Source organism: Bemisia tabaci, chromosome 4, assembly GCF_918797505.1.
Source record: "Bemisia tabaci chromosome 4, PGI_BMITA_v3".
Taxonomy (NCBI): Eukaryota; Metazoa; Arthropoda; class Insecta; order Hemiptera; family Aleyrodidae; genus Bemisia; species Bemisia tabaci.
The window spans coordinates 3,220,296-3,241,183 of record NC_092796.1 but is presented as its reverse complement, the minus strand read 5'-3'; the positions used below and the strand labels follow the sequence as shown (position 1 = coordinate 3,241,183).

General features: G+C 36.5%; 2 protein-coding genes across 5 annotated transcripts; both read right to left on the bottom strand.

Annotated features, from left to right (window-relative positions):
* Positions 1-748: 748 nt before the first annotated feature.
* On the bottom strand, positions 749-5,436 carry LOC109038019 (uncharacterized). Its single transcript, XM_019052931.2, has one exon. The coding sequence runs from the start codon at positions 2,629-2,631 to the stop codon at positions 1,138-1,140; it is 1,494 nt and encodes a 497-aa protein (XP_018908476.2). The 5' UTR covers positions 2,632-5,436; the 3' UTR covers positions 749-1,137.
* Positions 5,437-7,707: 2,271 nt separating this feature from the next.
* LOC109031207 (4-hydroxy-2-oxoglutarate aldolase, mitochondrial) lies at positions 7,708-20,739 on the bottom strand. 4 transcript variants are annotated; one of them, XM_019042591.2, is made up of 8 exons: positions 20,563-20,739; positions 18,511-18,692; positions 17,480-17,608; positions 16,692-16,789; positions 16,221-16,379; positions 15,384-15,480; positions 9,945-10,078; positions 7,708-9,103 (listed from the first exon to the last, which is right to left on the bottom strand). In XM_019042591.2, the coding sequence occupies exons 2-8, from the start codon at positions 18,668-18,670 to the stop codon at positions 8,951-8,953; spliced, it is 930 nt and encodes a 309-aa protein (XP_018898136.1). In that variant the 5' UTR covers positions 18,671-18,692; positions 20,563-20,739; the 3' UTR covers positions 7,708-8,950. The 4 variants fall into 4 exon arrangements, with proteins under 4 accessions (XP_018898136.1, XP_018898135.1, XP_018898133.2 ...); XM_019042590.2 differs by having other exon boundaries at positions 20,556-20,738; XM_019042588.2 differs by having other exon boundaries at positions 18,511-18,735; positions 20,556-20,737.
* Positions 20,740-20,888: the final 149 nt, after the last annotated feature.

Sequence of the window (20,888 nt, the reverse complement as noted above, 5' to 3'; positions counted from 1 at the left end):
AATTGACACCATTCCTTGAAGTTTATGCAGAATTTTCTTCGCACAGAGAGGTAAAATCACGTCAGTTTTAAAGAATTGCTGTTGAGTCGTTTTCCAGTTAAAAAATGAAGTATGACAGGAAGTCTGCGACGTCGCAAACCGAGTTATGTGTTTGCCAACTGACACGGTCGATTTGCACAGTGAGCGCTTGCTCTCAGTCAAAATTTTGAGTGTTTGCGCAGTTTTGCGTGCATTCTTCAACATTCTCTCCCAAATGTGGATCACAAAACATGTAAATAATGCGATGGATCATTGTTGTAACGTAGGGGACGCCCAGTGAGAGGTTGGCGACAGGGGGTGTTGAGTGAGATGAGGGAGTGTCAACTCCCTGATGACCTGTGGGAAGACCGAGCTTTGTGGCGATTAGGCGTCGTAAAGTGCCAAAGAGCGCTGTAAAAGCGACTCATATATATATATCATTGTTGTGGTTGTTCGTACTGCAAAATTTTAGTTTAAATTTGATTCCTTTCTTATCTGATGCCGCAATCACACGTTGAATGTGAGAGCTGAATGTGGCTTGAATGTAGTAGTCATCAGTCCGATGCCTGAATTTTGTGCGTGTCAAGCCAAATTCAGCAACATATCTCAGCGACCATCGGATAATGTCAGATTTGTCTGAACTACTCGAATAGATTCGATACACATCTGGATGGAAATAAGTTGAATTTGCAAAATTTCAGCTGTTGAGCAATGACTGTTAACTTCCATATGGTTATAAGAATCTTTGTCCAATGTTTTTGTGTCCAATTTTTTTTGGTCCATTATACATTTTTGTCCAGTAGTTAGTTTGGTCCAAAAGAAAATTTGTCCTACCTTTTTTAGTCCTCCTTATTACTTTGACCCATACATACTTATATGTCCAATGAGCAGATTTTATTTTTGTCCAATTGAATCAGTGAGAAAGGAAACACACAAACTCGAAAAATGAAAATAATCAAGACACACACAAAACTGCATATCAGGTGTAGAAGTTAATCTAAGAAAAATATTTTTGGCGCCTAAAAGCAAGTACTTAAGGAAAAGGGGTGTTACTGTTAGAAAAGGGGAAAATACTGAATAGGGGTGGTAATGTTAGAAAAGGGGAAAATACCTCTTATCTCAATAGTTGGGTTCAGGACGTTGGGGATTTGAATGCAGTTTTAAGTGGTAAGCAAGCGCTCTCAGATAGGTTTTGACTTCGCCCTCTCCTTTGTACTGCGCATACCGTTCAACTATGGCCTTCACTCTGTCCTGATTCGTGACGTAAGTTTTGTTGACCGGAGCCGAAATGTTGTGTCCTCCTCTTTTCTGGACTATATTTTGTTCAGTTTCCTCTTGGACGTCTCTGAGTTTTTCTATAAATTTCCAAACATTGGCGTGATACGTGCCCACGAGGCGATTAAACTTTGAATGGAAACCTTCGACAACGTTGTTTGTGCGGTGTCTGTTCTCTAAAACTAATGTGTAAGAATTCCATACACGTGGTGGGAAAAGTGGGGGCACTGCTCGTCGACGACCTCTTCCTCGCCTCCCTCGAACATAAGTGCGCTCGATGTACTCAGCAAACTCTAGGACATCTTCATGAATTTCTTCCACGAGCGAATCAAATGTTGCTACCAAATCTTCCTCAGGAATAAATGGTAATGCCATCAACTCCAATAAATGCTTCCTTATCTCTGAATTCTCGGTGTCAAGGTATGCGTTTCTCAACCCCCTGTTCACTATTTGTCGCCACAGAGATTGTCCGAAATGAAAAAGACATCCATTAATCTGGATTCCATCAAAAGCCCGTCTTAAAGCGTTCATATTGCCGATTTCAAAATCCGTAAGAGCATGTTGGAAGTGGAGGTGAACGTTAATAGATACTGCATAAATTTTAAGCTGTTGGTACAGAACGTTGTAAGTGTCTTCGGTTTTATTGGAACACAGCATGTAAACTAAAGGCAGGACAACGCCCATGAAAAGGCCGTGAAGAGTGTAGAGCTGCAAAAATTGGTTAGGGACCGACTTAAAAGTTCCATCAGAAAATATCGTATCGCTGTTTCCAAGTATTTTCACGTTGCTCTCTGTTGAAAAAATGATGATCCTTTCTGGACTACCCGCACCGTTGTCGAAAATAAGGAAGGGCTCGTCATTTTTAGTATGCGAGTAAGGGTGGTCAATTACGACATCGTTCAAAGACTGAGGGATCCGCGGTCTTCCTAAGTTCTGTTGTAGATTTACCACTCGCTTCAAAGCATTTTTCTGTGGCAAGCGCATGAGAATTTCCTCATTGCTGACATTCTGCAAATTTTGTCTGATGACTGTGCTGGGGGTTGCATTTGGTTGATTTTTTGCGGTTTCTTTGATACTCTGAACAATCTCTCGGACTTGGATCATGCTTGTGTCTGGTGGATGTAGATGCTTGCTTGTGTCACATTTGAAAATGACCAGTTCGGCAACATTTTCAAGGCACCCAACGCTTGTTATGCATCTGGCATTGCACACCGATCGTCGTTCGCATCTCCAATATTCTCTAGTTTTTCCTTTGTTGAACGAGTGGTGGTGGTATACATACCCCTCATTACTCAGGATTGATTTATTTTTTGTTGATTTCATTAGGATCGGAGCCATTTGGAGACAAATTGAACTTGGAATTTCGAAAAAAAAAATAAAGAAAAAAATACGAAGAGTTACATAAGACTTGAAATTTTGAATTTATTGAATTTGTTTTAACCTTTATAGGTTAGACAAAGATAAAAAGGCCCTTCATTTATTCCTAATCACCATGGTAGCATATCCTCTTTTTAAAATTTAAGGTTAAATTTATATGTTGATATTTGCCTCACTCGTCACTAATTCATTCCTATTGTGCACTGTTCTTGGTCAAAAAGAAAAACTTTGTAAAAAGGACAAAAAAAAAAAAGATTGGACCTACAACGCAGGGCCATTTTATGGATTGGACCGAAAAATGTAGGACCAAACTTATTGGACTAACTGGCACTGGACGAAATTTTTTGGACAAAAATTCGCTAGGACGAAAAAAATTGGACAAAAATTCCTGAAACCTTCCATATTCAGCTGCCAAATTCAGCGTGTAATTTCGGCCTAACTCAATTTACTTACACTGATATGCCTGCCTCACATGATGAATTTAGCAGCTAAATATCGGAGTCAACAGTTGACATTTTGTAAATTTGAGTTTTCTTAACAAAGATTTACATAGAATTTAGTCAAATAGTTCAGACGAACTCATTACTGCTGAGCTCAGATCTTTATTGGTACCCTTAATTTTGAGCCTTACATGCAAAATTCAGGCATCCATGACTTCCACATTCAGGAAATTAGGCAGGCCTTCTGATATACAAAGGGATATTTTCAGAGATCACTGTGAACCAGACCGAATGTTTCATTATTGATTTCAAAAGAAATTGTACATGCCCATTGTGCTGTCCCAGCAGATCAATTATTGCTATCTAATAAATTAAATAGAATTGAACACATAGTTTGTGCATTAAAAGACAGAACTTATGCTGTAGCATATATGACTTATTCTCTTTTTCCTAGTTTGCACTTTTGAATGGTTAAAGTCATACATGACTTTCAGGATAAATTTGAATGGTCATTGTCTACGGTTCATATGGACGTGGAATAATATTCTTAGCTATGGGGAAACAAGACTGAATGACAAAAGGCAAGATATGAGGAAGATTTCTGAAGGCTTTAATTGATGAGATATCATTTTCATTTTACAACACAATCAAATATTACTATGAAGGCAATGATGATACACTCTTGATAAGTGATGTGACAGAAACTGATCATTAGATAAACAATGTTAAGCATCACTAGAGGTAGACAAGTTTAACACACAACATTGAAGATTTAAATACACATATCATGATTGCGGGATTATCCACAGTTCGCCAACTATGCAGCTACTGTGAACACATAAGATACTTTCCCTAGAAAAAAAATCATTGTATTTTCCAAGTGAGGACAGTGCTCTGCCTTCTACAGGCAAACCTTAAAATTACAGGACTGGGCCATTGTGGCGCCTAAATAAGTTGACATACCAAAATTGAGAACAGACAGATGATTGTGAACATGAACAGTTGCGAATGATTCAAGAAAATTTTACTATCCGCCGATTGTACAGCCTCTGTGAACAAACAAGGAACTTTTTTGGGTAACAGTTTTAATATTCTTCACATGAAAAGATGAATCTCATTGGGTATTTTAGGCAGACACCTGAAGTGGTGATCGTTCAACATTTCCCCAGAGTCTTCAATTGACTTGATGAAGAATCTTTTAAACTTCCAGTGGGTGGAGTAATTGACTAAGATTACAGTAACATTTCGACAGGGTAAGTCGGCAATCGCATATCTCGTTTGCAGTGTCTGAAAATCTCCACCTCTACGCATTTTTTTGAAGGAGAACGAATTGACATCATTCCTTGAAGTTTTTGCAGAATTTTCTTGCACAGAGAAGAAAAATCACGGCAGTTTTAAAAAATTACCGTTGAGTAGTTTTCCGTTTAAGAAATAAAGTATGACAGTAAGTCTGCAATGTCGCAAACCGAGTTATGTGATTGCCGACTTACACCGTCGATTTATGAGTTGTTTCCTTGTTGGACTTTGACATTTTGAACAGGAGTGTATCCTGTAATTTTGTTTCTTGCAGTTTAGAAAATAAAGAAAAAGTCTGAGGAAGGAAAAGAGGTTTTTTACTTACACAGTAACGAAACGCAGTCGTGCAGTCCAAAGCTGGAGAGCGTTGGGATCAGTGTGGAAAAACAGCATTTTCTCGCACTAAAATTGAGATATTAGAGGACCAGAATTGAACACATTTTAACTGTGAATGCGCACTAAAGAAGTGACGTTCGAGATTAGAACTAATACTCCGCATCAATGACATTTCTCCTTTGCATTTCTCACTTATTGATCACAAAAAAACTGTTACAACTCCATACTACAGGACCCAGTTTACTCCGGATCTAAGAATGAAACCGAGCTGAATTATGTACGATATAGTGCTCTGTATCACGCTCGACATTCTAATAGAACATTTTAAACATAAAATGTTACTATAATTGAATAAAACATAAAGAAATTGAGGAAATAATAATTTAACCAACGGTGCTTACCCGAAAAGACCGTTGTTATTGACTAACTCGCCCTAACCTCCACATACAATATTTTTTCTTATTGCTGGATAGTACTTCATCCTCCGGTAAAATTATTTTCTTCGGAGATATTATTTCCGCTATCTAAAATTCATATCTCTCTACTGACTGTTTCTCTCTATCTGCCATTTTTTCCTCTCCATATTGTAAAATGGTCATTGGTCTCCTACCAATTTTTATGAAGTTTGATGTTTTTATTGCTTCTTTAATTATTCCCATTAATCAGCAGGATCTCTCTCCCCATTATATGTATAAATAGTGTAGCTTTTTCGGAGGCGGGGGGGGGGGGCAGTCCTTTTTTAATGTAGGCATAAAATTTTAAACGTTTAAAAATTAAAAATTTAAATCAAACAGAATACGCACTTTCCAAAGTAAATAAAGAAAATAATGTAGAAAGCACTCTTCCCCCCTCCCAATCCCCAACTTCCTCCCTCTCTCTCCTCCCCAATGATTAGTGGTCGGAACACTCGTGACGATCAGTGCCTTGAATGGGAGGCGATATGGCACCACTGCATGAGGCAATCTAGCGCTCCTAGTGCATCCTAGTGGCGTACATGAGAGGCGCGCGCTGGTCTACGGGCTGCGCGGTAGTGTTCTTTCCTCAGTCTTTCTCCTGTGGATTAGTTTGACAGCTAGTTCGACACATTCACCCCGCTCCTACCTGATCAGTGATGCATTTATGAAGGTTTGGAAAATCCATTAATCCAAAGGAAAATCTGTGGTGGAAAATCGACGGAGATTCCTCTATATTCGCGGGAACGTTTTTGAAGCTATCACGATAGTAATGTTAGTTCCTGAAGTTTTTGAGACCATCAGATCACTGTTTCGTTTTTAAAACAGATCATTTACGCGAGAGAAAAAAAAATTGACAGAATGCATCCCTGCATTCATTGCTGACGCCAAATTTAGATGGAAAGAGTTGGCTGGTTTAAAAACAACGTTTGTTTTTTTAAGATGAGTCACAATTTATAGCTCCAAATTGCAAAATGCAGTTGTTGTTGCGTGCGTCTCTACTAAAATTAAGTTTGGACTGATTATGAGCTCAACTTTTTGCAACAAAAATAAATAAATAAATAAAAAGTGAATATCGCATGGCACAAATTTGAATTCCGGCGGTAAAATTAAAAATGTCTAAATCTCTTTCGGTTATGCTTATAGATCAGAATTATTTAGTTAAAATACCCGCAGGCTTTATTTTTCAAAGATTTTTCTAATTAAATCCCTTCACAATCTACATACTCAATAACTAATGATTCAACATCATTTTCTCCAACTTTTTACTGATTGTGAGGGTCTTCCGGAATGTTGGAATGGAAGTAAAATGGCTCTTTAGCACTTTGAGGAGCAATTAGCGGTAGTCAATTGATTATTCCGGGATTAAGTACAGAACATTTTTACAGGAATCTCAAAATGTCTCATCACGCTGTAGTCCATTAGGTATATTAATACACAAGATTTGACTGGGGAACATTTTGAAATGTCTTCAAAAGAATTTTCCAAGTGTTCATTATAGATCGAATATCACACGATTTGAGATATTCACTAGAGGGTACTGGGTACTTTCGGAATTATTTTGAAGTATTTCTTCATTAAAACTTGCACAGGTACAAATACCTGCCGTACCAAGAATGATGTAATATTCAAAGATTGTTAAAAAAGACGTCCTGAAGTCCAGAAATGATCAATTAGTCAATTGCCTGTCAAACTATGCTCACCAAAGTGCTTTAGAACCACTTAGAAAGTTTAAGCCAAATTATTTAGATGTCTTGAAAGAATCATGAAAAAGAATAAAAGGGTAACGATTATTAAATAATTTGACATAAGCTGTCCTCATTTTAACAGCTGCTACTATGAGACTACGGTAAAAATTACTATTTCAGTTAGGTAATGGTACCTTATAATAAATATTAATTTTATGTTCAGACCGTCAGAAAAAATAATTTGACTTTTAAATTAACCCTTTCTCTTAAACAAGTCAAGACATCAAAAACTGTCGATCAAATCAAAATTGACTCTGTGTACAGTGAGTATGCGCAGTTCGTGAACAGTGATGTTCAATAGCTCTTACTTAATTGCAGGAATGGAGTATCATAATAGTATATTTCTCATACTTTCAACTCATCAGTGTTTCTTAGTATAAAACAATAATAAAATATAATATTTCATGATGAAGCAACTTACAACAAAAAACTACAATTTAGGAAAATCTAACTATAAATGAGTGGGAGGATTCTTTCAATGATAGACCACTCCAGTAGTGAATTTTATCAAACTCTAACATCCCTATTTTAGCTGCACAGTGAACATTAATAAAACAGCATTATTAAAAAATTCAATATCTTGTTCTTGTACCAAAATATTCCTTTTCTGCTTCTGGTTAATAATAATCATAGAAAACAGAATACGAATAGGTTCAAGATAGAAAAAATCAAAGTCATTTTTGGATTCTATCATTTACTTATGATTTAAGTTAAGAAAGGATACAAATAAAAATGGTTGAAATGTATAATATTCTATGCTCATCACAGTGCGTATAACAACTATTATAATTTGAAAAAAAAAAAAAAAAAAAATTCTTTTTGATGAAAAAGTAATTTGGAATTGTTACCTCACGGCCTGTACAAAAAAACATTGGTTTCACTAGGTTAGGATTTGGCCAGAAGAGTTTAGAATATCAATTATCAAGAGATCAATAAATTACTTGCGTAAATGATTTTTTGGCATATGTATACAAATAAACACTTCCATTATAATATTCTGCTATAAGTGTGTACGATTCAACTGGTAAAAAAAAAAAATTGACTCTAGCAGAATTAAAATGGAAATTTTTGGGTTAATTTTTAGTGACTTTGACATCAAATTTCACCATGAGAATGAAGCACATGCTCCGATGATACCCAGCAAAGGTTTAAACTCAGTGTAAAGATAGCCTACATGGGACCTTAAAAAATGCTTATATCTATTGAAGCTAAACAGCGAATAAAAGCACTTAAAAATTAACTTTCAAAATAAATTGGATTTTCATACACAGATTTTGTTGATGCCGTGAAATAGACAAAGTGGTTAAAATACAATATAATGCTACACTAGATGGTCCTTATGAAAATAATTATAATTATATCTGTTAAACTTATTAAGAATGGAAGCACTAATAATGACACTCACTTAAAATTAAATCTAGTTTTAGAATGTTTTGGTGTATCCAAGGTAACTCAGTCAAAAAATTTTGAGTTAAGGTTTTCTTAAACCCTTTCAATTCTACCAATTTTTTTGAAATCGGCTGATGTCACATATGTAATAAGGGGCCATTCATAAGATATGTGACTCTGAAAATCAGATATTTTTACCTTGCCCTGCCCTCTCCTCCCCGCTTAGTGCACCCATAACATATGTCTGCACTGACCAATGTTTTGAAATAAATTTTCCATTAAAAATTGTCACATCACGTTGATTGTTTTACTTAAATTTATCAAAAATCGGCTTTAGGCGTCTACTTTAGAATCTTGTGACATAGTCTTAAATGCCCAGGACCTTTAAAGCTCCAGGCTCAGACTTAAAGCCTACCCATGAAGCGGTACGTACAATACGGACCAAAGCCCCTAGGTTCAAATAAATTTTTGTTCCAATATCCTTTGTTCAAGACAAAAGAAGAAAACATGCAAATAAAATATCTGAATGCAGGTCAATGGTGAACAACTGAAATTTCCTCTTCACTAAGGACAAAAACATCAATACTAATTCTACTAAAATTACTTTAATTAAGTTAACTTAGATGAAGCCAGACTTTTTCAAACATTCTTTTACTTTTTCTCGATCACTGTTGTTCAGAGGTTGGAGAGGTTTCCTCACAGGTCCACCATAGTATCCAAGAATGTCCATTGCTGCTTTCATGCCAGGAACACTGTGTCCCGTCATTCTCAACTATGCAAAAAAGTGAAAAAGGTGTTTTAAATCGAGGAATGCGGAGGGGAGGATTCTTCTGTATGGCCGATGAAGGACTTTTCAAGTAAATGATTTTTGAGGGAACTTTGAAAATAATAATGAGGAAAATATAAAAAAGGCTGCCATGAGCTGAAAAAGTACAAATTTGAGCTACTGAAAAATTTGAGTACAATAAATATTCTGCCGTGCTAAAGAAGAGCGCCGTATGAACATTTGAGAGCCTTCGATAAAATTTTTATTTTTGTGGAATGTTAAGAATATTTTTCCCTGAAACTTTCAAGAACTTGAGGTGAAATTGCGCACAAAATTATCTGAAAAATTGGAAGGAGAATTTGCACAAGTTTACCGAGAAATTCGTGTTCTATCACAGGAAATTTGGCAACGCCTGAAGGCTTATACAGCGTTCTTCCTTAGCACGGCAGCATTGGAAAGGGCTCCTGACTTTTCAATCAAGAATATAAAAATAACAGCTCACTTTTGCTCCATACAGCAGCCAGGGGGCTATGTGACTCACATTGATTTATCACATTCAAAAAATGTAAATGAGATAAAAAATATGTTCTTTTTTTTTTATTGAACACCATGAAAGAACTACATACACCACTACTTTGTAAGGAGGAACTACTATTACTGGCTCATCCATAGAGGCACCTATCTGCACACCAAAACAAATGACATATGTGTTGTTTCTAAAATGAGTAAAAATTGCTACTTGGTTCCCTTCAGCAAAATGAATTGCAAATGTAGAGTTGATGATTATTGCCCTTATTTAAGGATAAATGAGGGGAAAAAACACTTATAAGCAGAGAAAATTTCTCACCATCAAGTCTGGTTCAACTAATTTCATTTGTAACTGAATTGCTTCATCATACTGTCCAGATGATACGAGCTGATGCACCTCACACACTGTTTCGCCTAAAATGGCCCCAAGGCTATTGATGCTGCCGACAGCACCTAGTAGACAAAAGAAAAAAGGGAAAATTATACATCAGTTGAGAAAAGAAGGAAAATATGTTTCCTGAGCAATTATTTGGACAATATTTCAAAAAAAGGACTTTAAAAGGAAGATAAAAAAATCAGAGAGAGGAAATACATACAGGAGGAGGTATCTGCCTTGCTGTCCAAGATTAATGCAGTGATCTTAGCAGGAATCTTTTGGCGCTAGCCCGAACATTGTTCTAACAGCCTTTTTTTGGATGATGAATACTTTCTCCAGGAGAGTGTTCTTACAGTTAGACCAAATGGTTACCCAATAGTTAATATAGGACATGAATAGTGGTATATTTGCATAAGTATACTAGTATAAAAATATTTAAAAAGCACTTTCAGTACAAATATGGCTGAGTATAATTTGTTACAGATGTTGTTTTTACAGCTATCAAAATTTAACTTATTGTCCAAAAGAATCCCTAGGTACATACTTTGATATGGGGACCATCTAAATTTCTTGGTTGTCAATCAAGATGTTGAAGGAACTTACAATATTTTTGGTACCTTAAAGCAAGAACTTGGTTTACCCGGTCCAGAAAGTAAATTTACCCATTCAATATCTCCTACTAATGTGATGATAACTGAGATAGATAAGGAGGATCTGTGAAAAAAATTGTTGAAAAGCAACTACTCTCAGCTTTCTAATGCGCTATAGATTTTTAAAGTTGGTTCAATAGTGCTCTAGAAAAGAGGGTTTTTCTGAACCCACCTCTTCTCCGTGCGGGTCCAAAATTTCACAGAGCGCCATCCGCGAAGGAGCTGCTATGTCTATTGCTTATCTCAAAAAAGTGGCTTAGAGATGATTAAATTTAATTTTGAATATGAGCAAGCACATTTCTTCATTAGAAAATCGCAGGTTCATTCGATAATTAGTGGGTCTGGACTGCAGTGCGTGAAAAGGTTAAAGTACAATTGGTGAACTTAAGGAGTTGTATCACTGAATTTGGTCTCGGTGTGTGAATTGGACATATTTCTGCCAAACAAAACTATGTGCATTATGATGTGAGCCCTGCTGTGCATATATTCTTATGCGTTTCAGAGCTCATGTCTTAATGCACATAGTTCCGTTTGGCTGAAATACGTCCAATTGCGCTCTATAATCAGTTTTTTAACCAAAAAAGGTGACCATAGCTGCTCAAATTCAGCTTAATTTACAGTAAAGATATTGTAAACGCTGCATATTTTTCAAAATGATGCATCTTTGACGAAATTTCTTCAAGAGCGGGCAGAATAATGTGAAGGCCTATGAAAAATTCAGTCGGGGAGTGATGATGAACGCTGACAATTGGATAGACTTTTGTTCTAATTTGACTGATTTTAAAGCAAACACAGTCAATCCTGCGATTTCCTGACTGATTAATGTTCTTCCTTATGTTTTACATGATTTCCAACCATCTGTAAGCCACTTTCTTGCGATCAGCTATAGTTACAGCACTAACAGCAACTCACTTGCTGATGGCACTCCATTTAGAAGATTTTAGAAGAAATGTGCTTGCTCATATTCTACATTAAATTCAACCACCTCTAAGCCACTTTCTTGCGATAAGCGATAGACACAGCAGCTCTTTTGCTGATGGCATTCCGTGAAATTTTGAACCCGCGCAGAGAAGAGGTGAGTTCAGAAAAATCCACTTTTCTAAAGTTCTATTGAACCAAATTTAAAAATCTATGGCGCGTTAGAAAGCTGAGAGTAGTAGTGGGGCCGATAAGCGTAACAATCGTGCACTTCTGGAAGAAAGCATGAAAATTTCAGGGATTCATCTCTACCCTATAGACTTTCGATTTAGACATAGACCCCAAAAATCTGAGCCCCCTGGGGGGGCAGGGGGGCCCCCAAATTTTGAATTTCGTATAACTACTGAACGGCTAATGTTAGCGTAATTTTTTTACAGCAGGACGATGGGAAATTTTATTAGGAACAAAAGTGGTTCTTATGAATTTTTCTGTGGGGTCGATATTTAAGGCGTGAAACGGGAAAAACCATCGGGGGACGGGGAGCCGGCCGTTCTTAGGCAGATCCGCGCGCTGCGCTGCCTGCCCGGGACGCACGCGGCGGCGGAGTACGGTGTTCCCGACGAAATAGCCGCTTGTCTCGATTTAATCTCAACGGTGCGCAGTTTTAAAAATAATTAGGAATTTACTGTACTGCCTATAAAGCCTTAAAATAGGGCTTAATTTTTGCAGGTAATATATGTATACAAGTGAGCGCACGGCAAAAGAAGGAGAAGAAGAAGGGGCTAAGTGCTGGAGTTCGGGGATGTTTTGTTGTACGGGTTTGTCAATTTTTATTAAAGCATCCGAGATAACTGTATCAGACATCAGTTGAACGGAATAAAATCTGACGCACAGTTGTCTCGCGAAGGGGGGGGGGGGGGGGACTAAAAATCACAAATCTTTTTTGTCAACCACGATGACCTGAAAAATTATTTTAAAGTGTTTCTTTTTTTCTCTCTCTTTTTCTCGGTGCTGCGCCACCAGAATGATATCTAAATATGCTTACATACCCTAAAGTTCCCGGGAGACGGCTTCCAGCCAGACTTTTAAGACAGGGAAACTAATTTTGTAAAAAATGAGTATACATAAAAACATGCTTATTCTCCTCTCTTTAAGGAACATATTGGTACATCATTGCTACGTATAGGCATTTTTTGAGAGGACCAAAACCACCTTCGAAACTTGCTCCGAAAAAACGCCAAAAGAATCTTGAGAAAGCTTGATAGGGATAAAAGACTCCCAAAAAACATTTGTTGGACTGCTTCCTGTACAGTACAAAGAATATTATTAAGTAATAAATAGCCGCCAATATCCGCTAATCTGCAAAAACTGTCCATTTGAGTGATAGGAAGTCGCGCCTACTGGGGACCTATCCTGTTCTTATGTCATCAATTAAATCGCGCATCATTCGATATCCCGCAATCTCGGTAATTTTGCAACTGATTCTGATTACTGATTTTGACTGATTTGTTGATATTTTGACGAGGAATTAACCTTTTGATAATCTCTAAAGCTAATTCGATCAGTGTTATACTGTACGATAATGTTTAAGGTGTACGTTTTGTGCACTGCATATTTTACAAGTCCCGTTTCTTGACAATTTTCTCCGACATACTTACAAATCAAAAATCGGTACGAGATTTGGTGGGTTGAAAAAGAAGAAATGCAATGAATTTCTTCCTGACGTACTGGTCCTTCTCAAAGTTCTTTAAAGGATCAGAACCTGCATGATAAATAAATTTCCTCCTACATTAATATTTTTTTCAATACAAATGTTACCAACTCCACTCCAAACTCCGTAGAACAAAATGAAAGATAATATACATGGATTTTTTTACTACTCATTCCATTTTTTATGTCTCGTGGAAAGAACCAATAATATCTTCAAGGGTGACTCGATAAAAAGAAGCGATAGGATTCAGATATCTTCTTTTAGTGTATTTTCTGAAGGAAATACACTATTTCATTATTCATTATAATATATTGTTCTATTTTTTGAAATATGCATATTTGTTGAATAACTGAAAGAGTGGGGAGTTCATGAAAATGAAAACCTCTATTGACTGGCTGGAGGAAAAAAGAGGAGAAAAGAACGTTGTCGGAATGTTTCGTATGTAACCTGTGCAATTGCGAGAAACCAATTAACATGAACGAAAAACGATATTGGAGGAAAATGAAGGAAATCTGGTAACCTTGGTGGCGAAGGGAATGTGAAGTCCCCCTTTTTATACTCCTCCAGTAATGTCTTAAGGTGATTCGATGGACGCCATATTTTGTGTCAGAACGGCATGCGATATATCGCATCAATTGGTTCCATATTTTCAGCTACTCGTCATTTTTCTCCTATTTTGAGATCGCACTTCTGTTGTCAGGAGTCTAAAGCACTCACTTACCAATTTTAACAAAGAAATTCAACGTAATAAAGGCGTGGTTTTTTCAGAGAGAAAACATCGCATTCGATACTGATATCGAAACTGCACTCGAATGCGATATTTTCTCTCTGAAAAAACCACGCCGTTATTATGTTGAATTTCTTTGTTAAAATTGGTAAGTGAGTGCTTTAGACTCCTGACAACAAAATTGCGATCTCAAAATAGGAGAAAAATGACGAGTAGCTGAAAATATGGAACCAATTGATGCGATATATCGCATGCCGTTCTGACACAAAATATGGCGTCCATCGAATCACCTTAACATCAAGTTTTGCAAAATTCTTGCTTATGTAAGCAGCTTATGGTCCCATTTGCCGAAAGTATCGTGGAAAATAAACTAAAAATAAGTTATCAAGGATCCGCCATTTCCAATAGTCATTAAAAAGTGGGTCAAAATCGTATATTAAAACTTGTCATTTCGCTCTAATATCTTAAAATATGTAATCCTTTACAAAACTTACGTGAGGAAAGGGTAATGCACTCTGTACTGAGCTCGGAAAAGCTCTGTATTCAGAGAAAACAAGACGCGTGATGCGCGATGACCGACCCCTCTTATTGACTCGGCGCTTTCGCATTGGAGTATTTCGCCTTTTGCTTGTTTTTATGTGTTATTAATAAAAAGTAGGGCTTATATCACTATGGAAAAGTATTTAGGCAGTACAGTAAATTCCTAATTATTTTTAAAACTGCGCACCGTTGAGATTAAATCGAGACAAGCGGCTATTTCGTCGGGAACACCGTATACTCCGCCGCCGCGCGCGTCCCGGGCAGGCAGCGCAGCGCGCGGATCTGCCTTAGAACGGCCGGCTCCCCGTCCCCCGATGGTTTTTCCCGTTTCACGCCTTAAATATCGATCCCACAGAAAAATTCATAAGAACCACTTTTGTTCCTAATAAAATTTCCCATCGTCCTGCTGTAAAAAAATTACGCTAACATTAGCCGTTCAGTAGTTATACGAAATTCAAAATTTGGGGGCCCCCCTGCCCCCCCAGGGGGCTCAGATTTTTGGGGTCTATGTCTAAATCGAAAGTCTATAGGGTAGAGATGAATCCCTGAAATTTTCATGCTTTCTTCCAGAAGTGCACGATTGTTATGATATTTTCCACTTATCGGCCCCACTATAGTGGCTTTTCAACGTTTTCACACATTTTCTTTATCTATTTTAATTTGGGAGATATTGAATAGATAAACTTCCTTTCTGGACGACTCTCATAATTTCTTGTTGTTAGTGAGAAGGTCATGCATCTGTCTTCTTGGGACATCCCTTACATTTCCTCTCTGGTTAACCTTGTTAATGCTTAGCCACGTTTAAACTATTGTATCAGTACTCATATTAATCTTACCTGCCACCATTGCTGACACCAAAAAGCCAGCACCATTGGACAAAACAGCAAAATTATGTTCGTGTGTGGCAAGTTTTGTTCCAGACAGTTTAGAGACCTGTGGTAAAAGTTATTCAATTGTAGTTATTGATGATTTAAGAGATATGCAGGCTAATTGGACTGCATTTTGCAATTTGGAACTATAAATTCTGGCTCATCTGAAAAAACACTTATGTGCATAGGGAAACTAATGGCACATACGTTGTTTTTAAACCGGGCCAGAATTTATAGTTCCAAATTGCAAAATGCAGTTCAATTATTAATTATTTTCCTCTGCTGTGTCCGCTAAAAAGAAAAAAAGGGTGCACCACCGCAAAAAACAATTCTACAGAAAGCCATCAGTTAGGCTCTGGTAGTTGGTGTGGCTTGTAACAATGGGGAGAAAATTGCTAGCTGCGCAAGCATGTAAGTAAGTGTGGCAAGCTGATGCATCTTTTTAATTATTGTTTTACCGAGAAATTCTTTGTGTAATCTATAAAAATGGCTAATCTGTACATAGTCTATGCATTACAACTACAGGTGGAATAAAAAGGAGGAAAGTTTATGCTGAAAGACAAATAATGTAACCGAAATGAGGCATGAAATATTAATTAAAATAATAGTTATTTTAGTCATTGCTTGTAGAGGCAAATAAAAAAAGTTTTAGGTGGCAACAGAGTTTTTTTGGAGATTTGTAAGCCTATATTGTAGACACATAGCGAAGAAAATAGGAAATTCAGACTGTACCATTAACAGTACACAAATCAACTGAAAATTGTGGATGAAAATTGCCTCCTAAAGAATTTTTAATCAACTTACGTCACCATCTTTCACTGCTACTATGTTGGGATGAGCGGCTAGTTTGATGTAAGCGGAAATTGGTATGTCAACGCCAGTGGTGAGAGGATTATTGTAAATGACAAGTGGAACGGGACTAGCATTTGCAACTGTCGTAAAGTGATCAATTATGGCTTCTTCCTAAAATGAAAATAAACTTCACAGTGGTTATCAAAATTAAGTTTGTTTATTAGCATTATAAGGTAAGAATAACTAATTTATTTTGTCAGAGTCTGTGGATGAAATTAAAACTTTCTTGCAAGAAATTGAGCTGGATTTGAAAAGTTATAGTGAGTCCATAGCACTCTATTTAAACTGTTGCTGGGGGAATATATATTGTGGTGCTCACTTTTGTGCCTTGTCTTGTGCTCCATTTGTACAGCTGATTGCAAATCATTGAAATTAACGAAAATTTTAAATCATACAAAAAAGGGTGCAAAAAGGTGCTCTTACATTCAATCTGGTTCGGTAATAGAAAGGCAACAAAACCATGACCGCATCAGCACCTGCTTCCCCCATGGATTTGCTCAATTCGCAAGTGGCTTTAGTTGCTGCAGATGGAAAAAAAAAATAATACTGTTTTGTACTGCCTTTTAAGAAACGAGAGTGATAAATTTCGATGTTAGATCTTCATCTAAATTTTTTGTTAACAGAAAAAAGGGCATGCGAATTGCATGACAATGTTATTTTATAGGAGATTCATCAGATTTTTTGTATCCCCTTGTCCCCAGAAGAAAAAGAAACTGAGACTTTTACTGTAGATTGAGTACCTGCTTCTATTTCATTTAAATTAATTTTAAATATTCGGTGGGCATTAAAAAAGATATATAGTTAGTAAAAACAAGTTTTAAATCAAGAGTACATACCGCCTTAGTGATTTTGCAAAATAGTACGGATATTAAATAAATAAAAATCGAACTAGCAACGGAAAAATTAGAATTTAGAATTGTTTGTTAAAAAAATTTAGTGTTGTTCCAAAGTTGGCAACGAACATTGGTTGGAAATGTTTTAGATCAGAGATAAGTGAGAGAAGTGACGTAAGCAAAGTCTAAAGTCATCATAAAAATTGTAATGCTTTTGAGAACATAGGTTTGATAGAAAATCTCAGAGAGCATATTCATTTGTCAATGATTCAGACTATAAAGATTCGGTTGATGCAAGGGGTTCAATCTCATTTTCAGAGAATAAAAGCAAGTTCCTGTGTTAGTAACTCAATAAGTATAAAATAAAAGGCTCCGTACAGAGACAACTGGAGCCCCCTATCAGGATTTTAGAATCCGAGATGACCTTTCTTGTCTCTTTCACGATTGCCAATCTTTCCCCAGGATCAACAGAAGGAGCCTCACTGTATGAGCCGCCAACCACGTATCCTGAAACATGAAATAAATACAAGTTTGATAAAACGTTTTGTAGTACCTAGGTATTACGAGAACAGAAAATTATGAACTTTACTCAGGATTCGTTTCTTTGTCAGAACTTTAAGGGGTTAAAGTTTAAGGTTGCAAAATAAAAAATGGAAATTTTTTTAGGAGATTGAAATTTGAAGAATTTCATCAATGAAATCATTGCCAAAAAAATTTGCACACTTCCAAAATGAGGCAGAAGAGCAGCCATCTTGATTCTTGTATTCACTTTCAATTAAATACTGAGGACATGATGATTTTCTGTCGCACTCTGAAAGTGTATAATGAAGGTGTAAGTCGGCAACCACATAACTTGGTTTGCGACATCGTAGACTTCCTGTCATACTTTATTTTTTTAACAGAAAACTACTCAGCGGCAATTCTTTAAAACTGCCATGATTTTTCTTCTCTGTGCGAAGAAAATTCTGCAAGAACTTCAAGGAATGATGTCAATTTGTTCTCCTTTAAAAAAATAACATTCAGGAGATTTTTAGACACCACAAATGAGATATGTGATGATAAGCTTAGATGGCATGGACTCTGAATGAGAAAAATCTTACTTACCTAATCTAAAACAATACTAATATATACTATGTAATATATAAACAATACTTACTTACTAATCTAAAATAAGAAACCATGTTCAAATAGAAATTGCTTGTCTTCAACCTCATATGGCAGCAAAATATGTCACTTCTAAATCTATTATTTTCCAAATTCCCATATCAGAGAAAAACTATGAGGGAAACAGTGAACTCTGCTCATTGCATACTTTCAAAAGAAACAATAAAATTTTATTTCACAAATTTTCCAACACACAAAGCAAATACAGACACTGAGAGGAAATGAGTTAAGATGATTAGGCCTACCTTTGAAGGGAATCTTCTCCCAACGTGCTAAGTTTTTCTTCAGGGCATCGAAGTCAATGTTTTCATCTTTATCGAAAGGCGTCGGCAGGGCAGGGAAAATTCCATCAAATGACAAATTGCGTTTTTGATGTGGTTGACATAGTGTAGTTATTCCAGACATCGTTGGCAAATAAGATCTTGGACTTTTGTGCAGCAATAGATGTGAACAAACCAAATGAAACATATCTGTAAGAATAAGTAGAGGTGTATAAAAATTGAACGGGGAGATTAAGTATAGAGGTATTAGAAAATCAATATCATCAATAAACGTGAATTTTAGGAAACTATACCATGAAATATTTTTTTCTCTGATATGATCCTAATTTTTTAAAATTAAAATTTTCTCCTGAGATAATTGATGCCAGAGATGGTGGTTATAAATATATATTGGGTATTGAAAATATCATATTTAGTCTCTTGAAGTACTTAGGTATAACATTAAGTTAACCCATCGGTTCAAATAACTTTTCACTTTTAAAAACAATAAATTTTGTCCTTACCGTAAACCATACAAAAAGTGCTAAATTTAAGGGAAACTCAATTTCCAACAGCGATGTCTTTAAATTTATCATGAATATAGAGTCGTCTAGTGAGTTCTGACAGTAAAAAATGGTTATGAACATTTAAAACTTTATTTTCCTTGAATTTAAGCTCTTATTCGGGGTCTACAGTAAGGACAAAAAGTCTAAAAAAAGTAATAAGTTATTTGAACCAACCGTAACGCACTGAAGGTGTCCAGTCAGCAGGGCTCTTTTTCTTTAAGGGTTTCACTACACTTCTCTTCCTTTTGGATGACTGCTCCCCTTTTTAAGCGATATTGATATTTCATCAATATTTTGGAATATTGATAGTTTAGACCAAAATATCGATAATATCGTATTGATATTTCAACATCAATATATCGTGCGTGTCGATACATTTATCTCTAGAAATATCGAATCGATTTTTCTTGCTTTCTTCTGCTTAGTTGTGTATTTTACACACACAGTTTTGTGGGTAAGGAAGGAAACTTTGAAGGATAGAACTTCCATCTCACAGGGATTTGTTCACTATTTTTGCAGCAGCCATTCTCATGAAATAATAGTGGAGATAATCGGTATATTTCCTGGAAAAAATACAAAATCAGTAAAAATTTGCAACGTTGTTTATGAAGATGTGTGATTCCCATGTTAGGCCGTCGATATTTTGGAATTTCTGCCTAATTTAGGGGCAAATTTGCAGCAGGGCAAAGTGTCAGTAAAATATCGATTGTTAGGTTCGATATTTGTGAATATCGATAATTCAGAGCTCGGTGATTGATATCTTTTTGGAAAAAAAAGCGATACATTGGAAATCGATTGACTTCATTGACTGCAGTAGCGTCTACGCTGCTTGGCCTCTGATCTCGAATGCTCGACCTTCTCTCCGGAGTATAAAAGCTCATCAGTATGCTGTATTGAGAAATTGCCCAACCGACTGATTCAGTTCAAGCTTGATTGATCAGTTAGTCCCCATTCACCCTACATATATTCGTTGGGCGATTCCCTTAGCCTGACGGGATTCTCGTCGAGCAAGCTACCCACGGAAAATCATGGGTTCCTCTCCCTTCCCTGCGTCAGAGAGCTTTCTTGTATCTTCACCCAGAGTGCAAAGTATGTATCACGTACATCATAGGGTTTTCTCCTTTACATTCAGAGCACCATCCTTTTACCATGCCAGGATGTTGCCTCGAAGAGGTCTTCATGGTGCAGCCCTGGCATTACAGTGGTGTCCCAACCACAAATAACTTGGAGATCCATCTAACAGCAACAAGATTTGGCTAGAGGTCGTTCTCAAGTGGCCATTCATTGGCTATTGCCGCCACCCTGAAATTCAGACGCATGATTTGCAGCGACTATCTCCGTTAGGACAGTTTTAGAGCAAATATTTTTAGAAAGAAAAAAGTAAAAGGAAAATTTCTTGAAATGGTCTACTCTAATATGCCTGTATTTACTTGTTATGTGCATGTAAGTAGAGTGAATACTTACGACTTACAGGCGTGGGAACAGGCTACTTGACTTGATCTTGTGACTCAGCCTTTAAAATTAAATTGGTCGGCACTGAAGGTATGTAGAACAATTGAAAAAAAATTTCACGATTCAAATAATGAAACAAATATTGTAAATCAGGAAAGCTATAAGTGTATTGATGACAAGGATTTTTTTTTTAGCTACAAGTGCAATTGTTGATAAGGACTTTTGTTTTTGCGTATCTCAAAATAACGAACTGATAACAGTCATGTGTTGTCACTTCACTTCACATTCACAACACACCTCTTATCAGCGCACCTGCACAGTTTGAGGTTAGGATTTAGGATGGAA

Bases quoted from the DNA above. Each gene is read 5' to 3' on its own strand.
- LOC109031207 (XM_019042588.2), bottom strand. From the start codon at position 18,733: ATGTTTCATTTGGTTTGTTCACATCTATTGCTGCACAAAAGTCCAAGA. The intron at 15,481-16,220 runs GTAAGTTGATTA...CTTTTACCACAG, and splicing joins TAGCAGTGAAAGATGGTGAC to GTCTCTAAACTGTCTGGAAC. The intron at 10,079-15,383 runs GTAAGATTAATA...TTTGTCTACTAG, and splicing joins GGTGTCAGCAATGGTGGCAG to GTGCTGTCGGCAGCATCAAT.
- LOC109038019 (XM_019052931.2), bottom strand. From the start codon at position 2,631: ATGGCTCCGATCCTAATGAAATCAACAAAAAATAAATCAATCCTGAGT.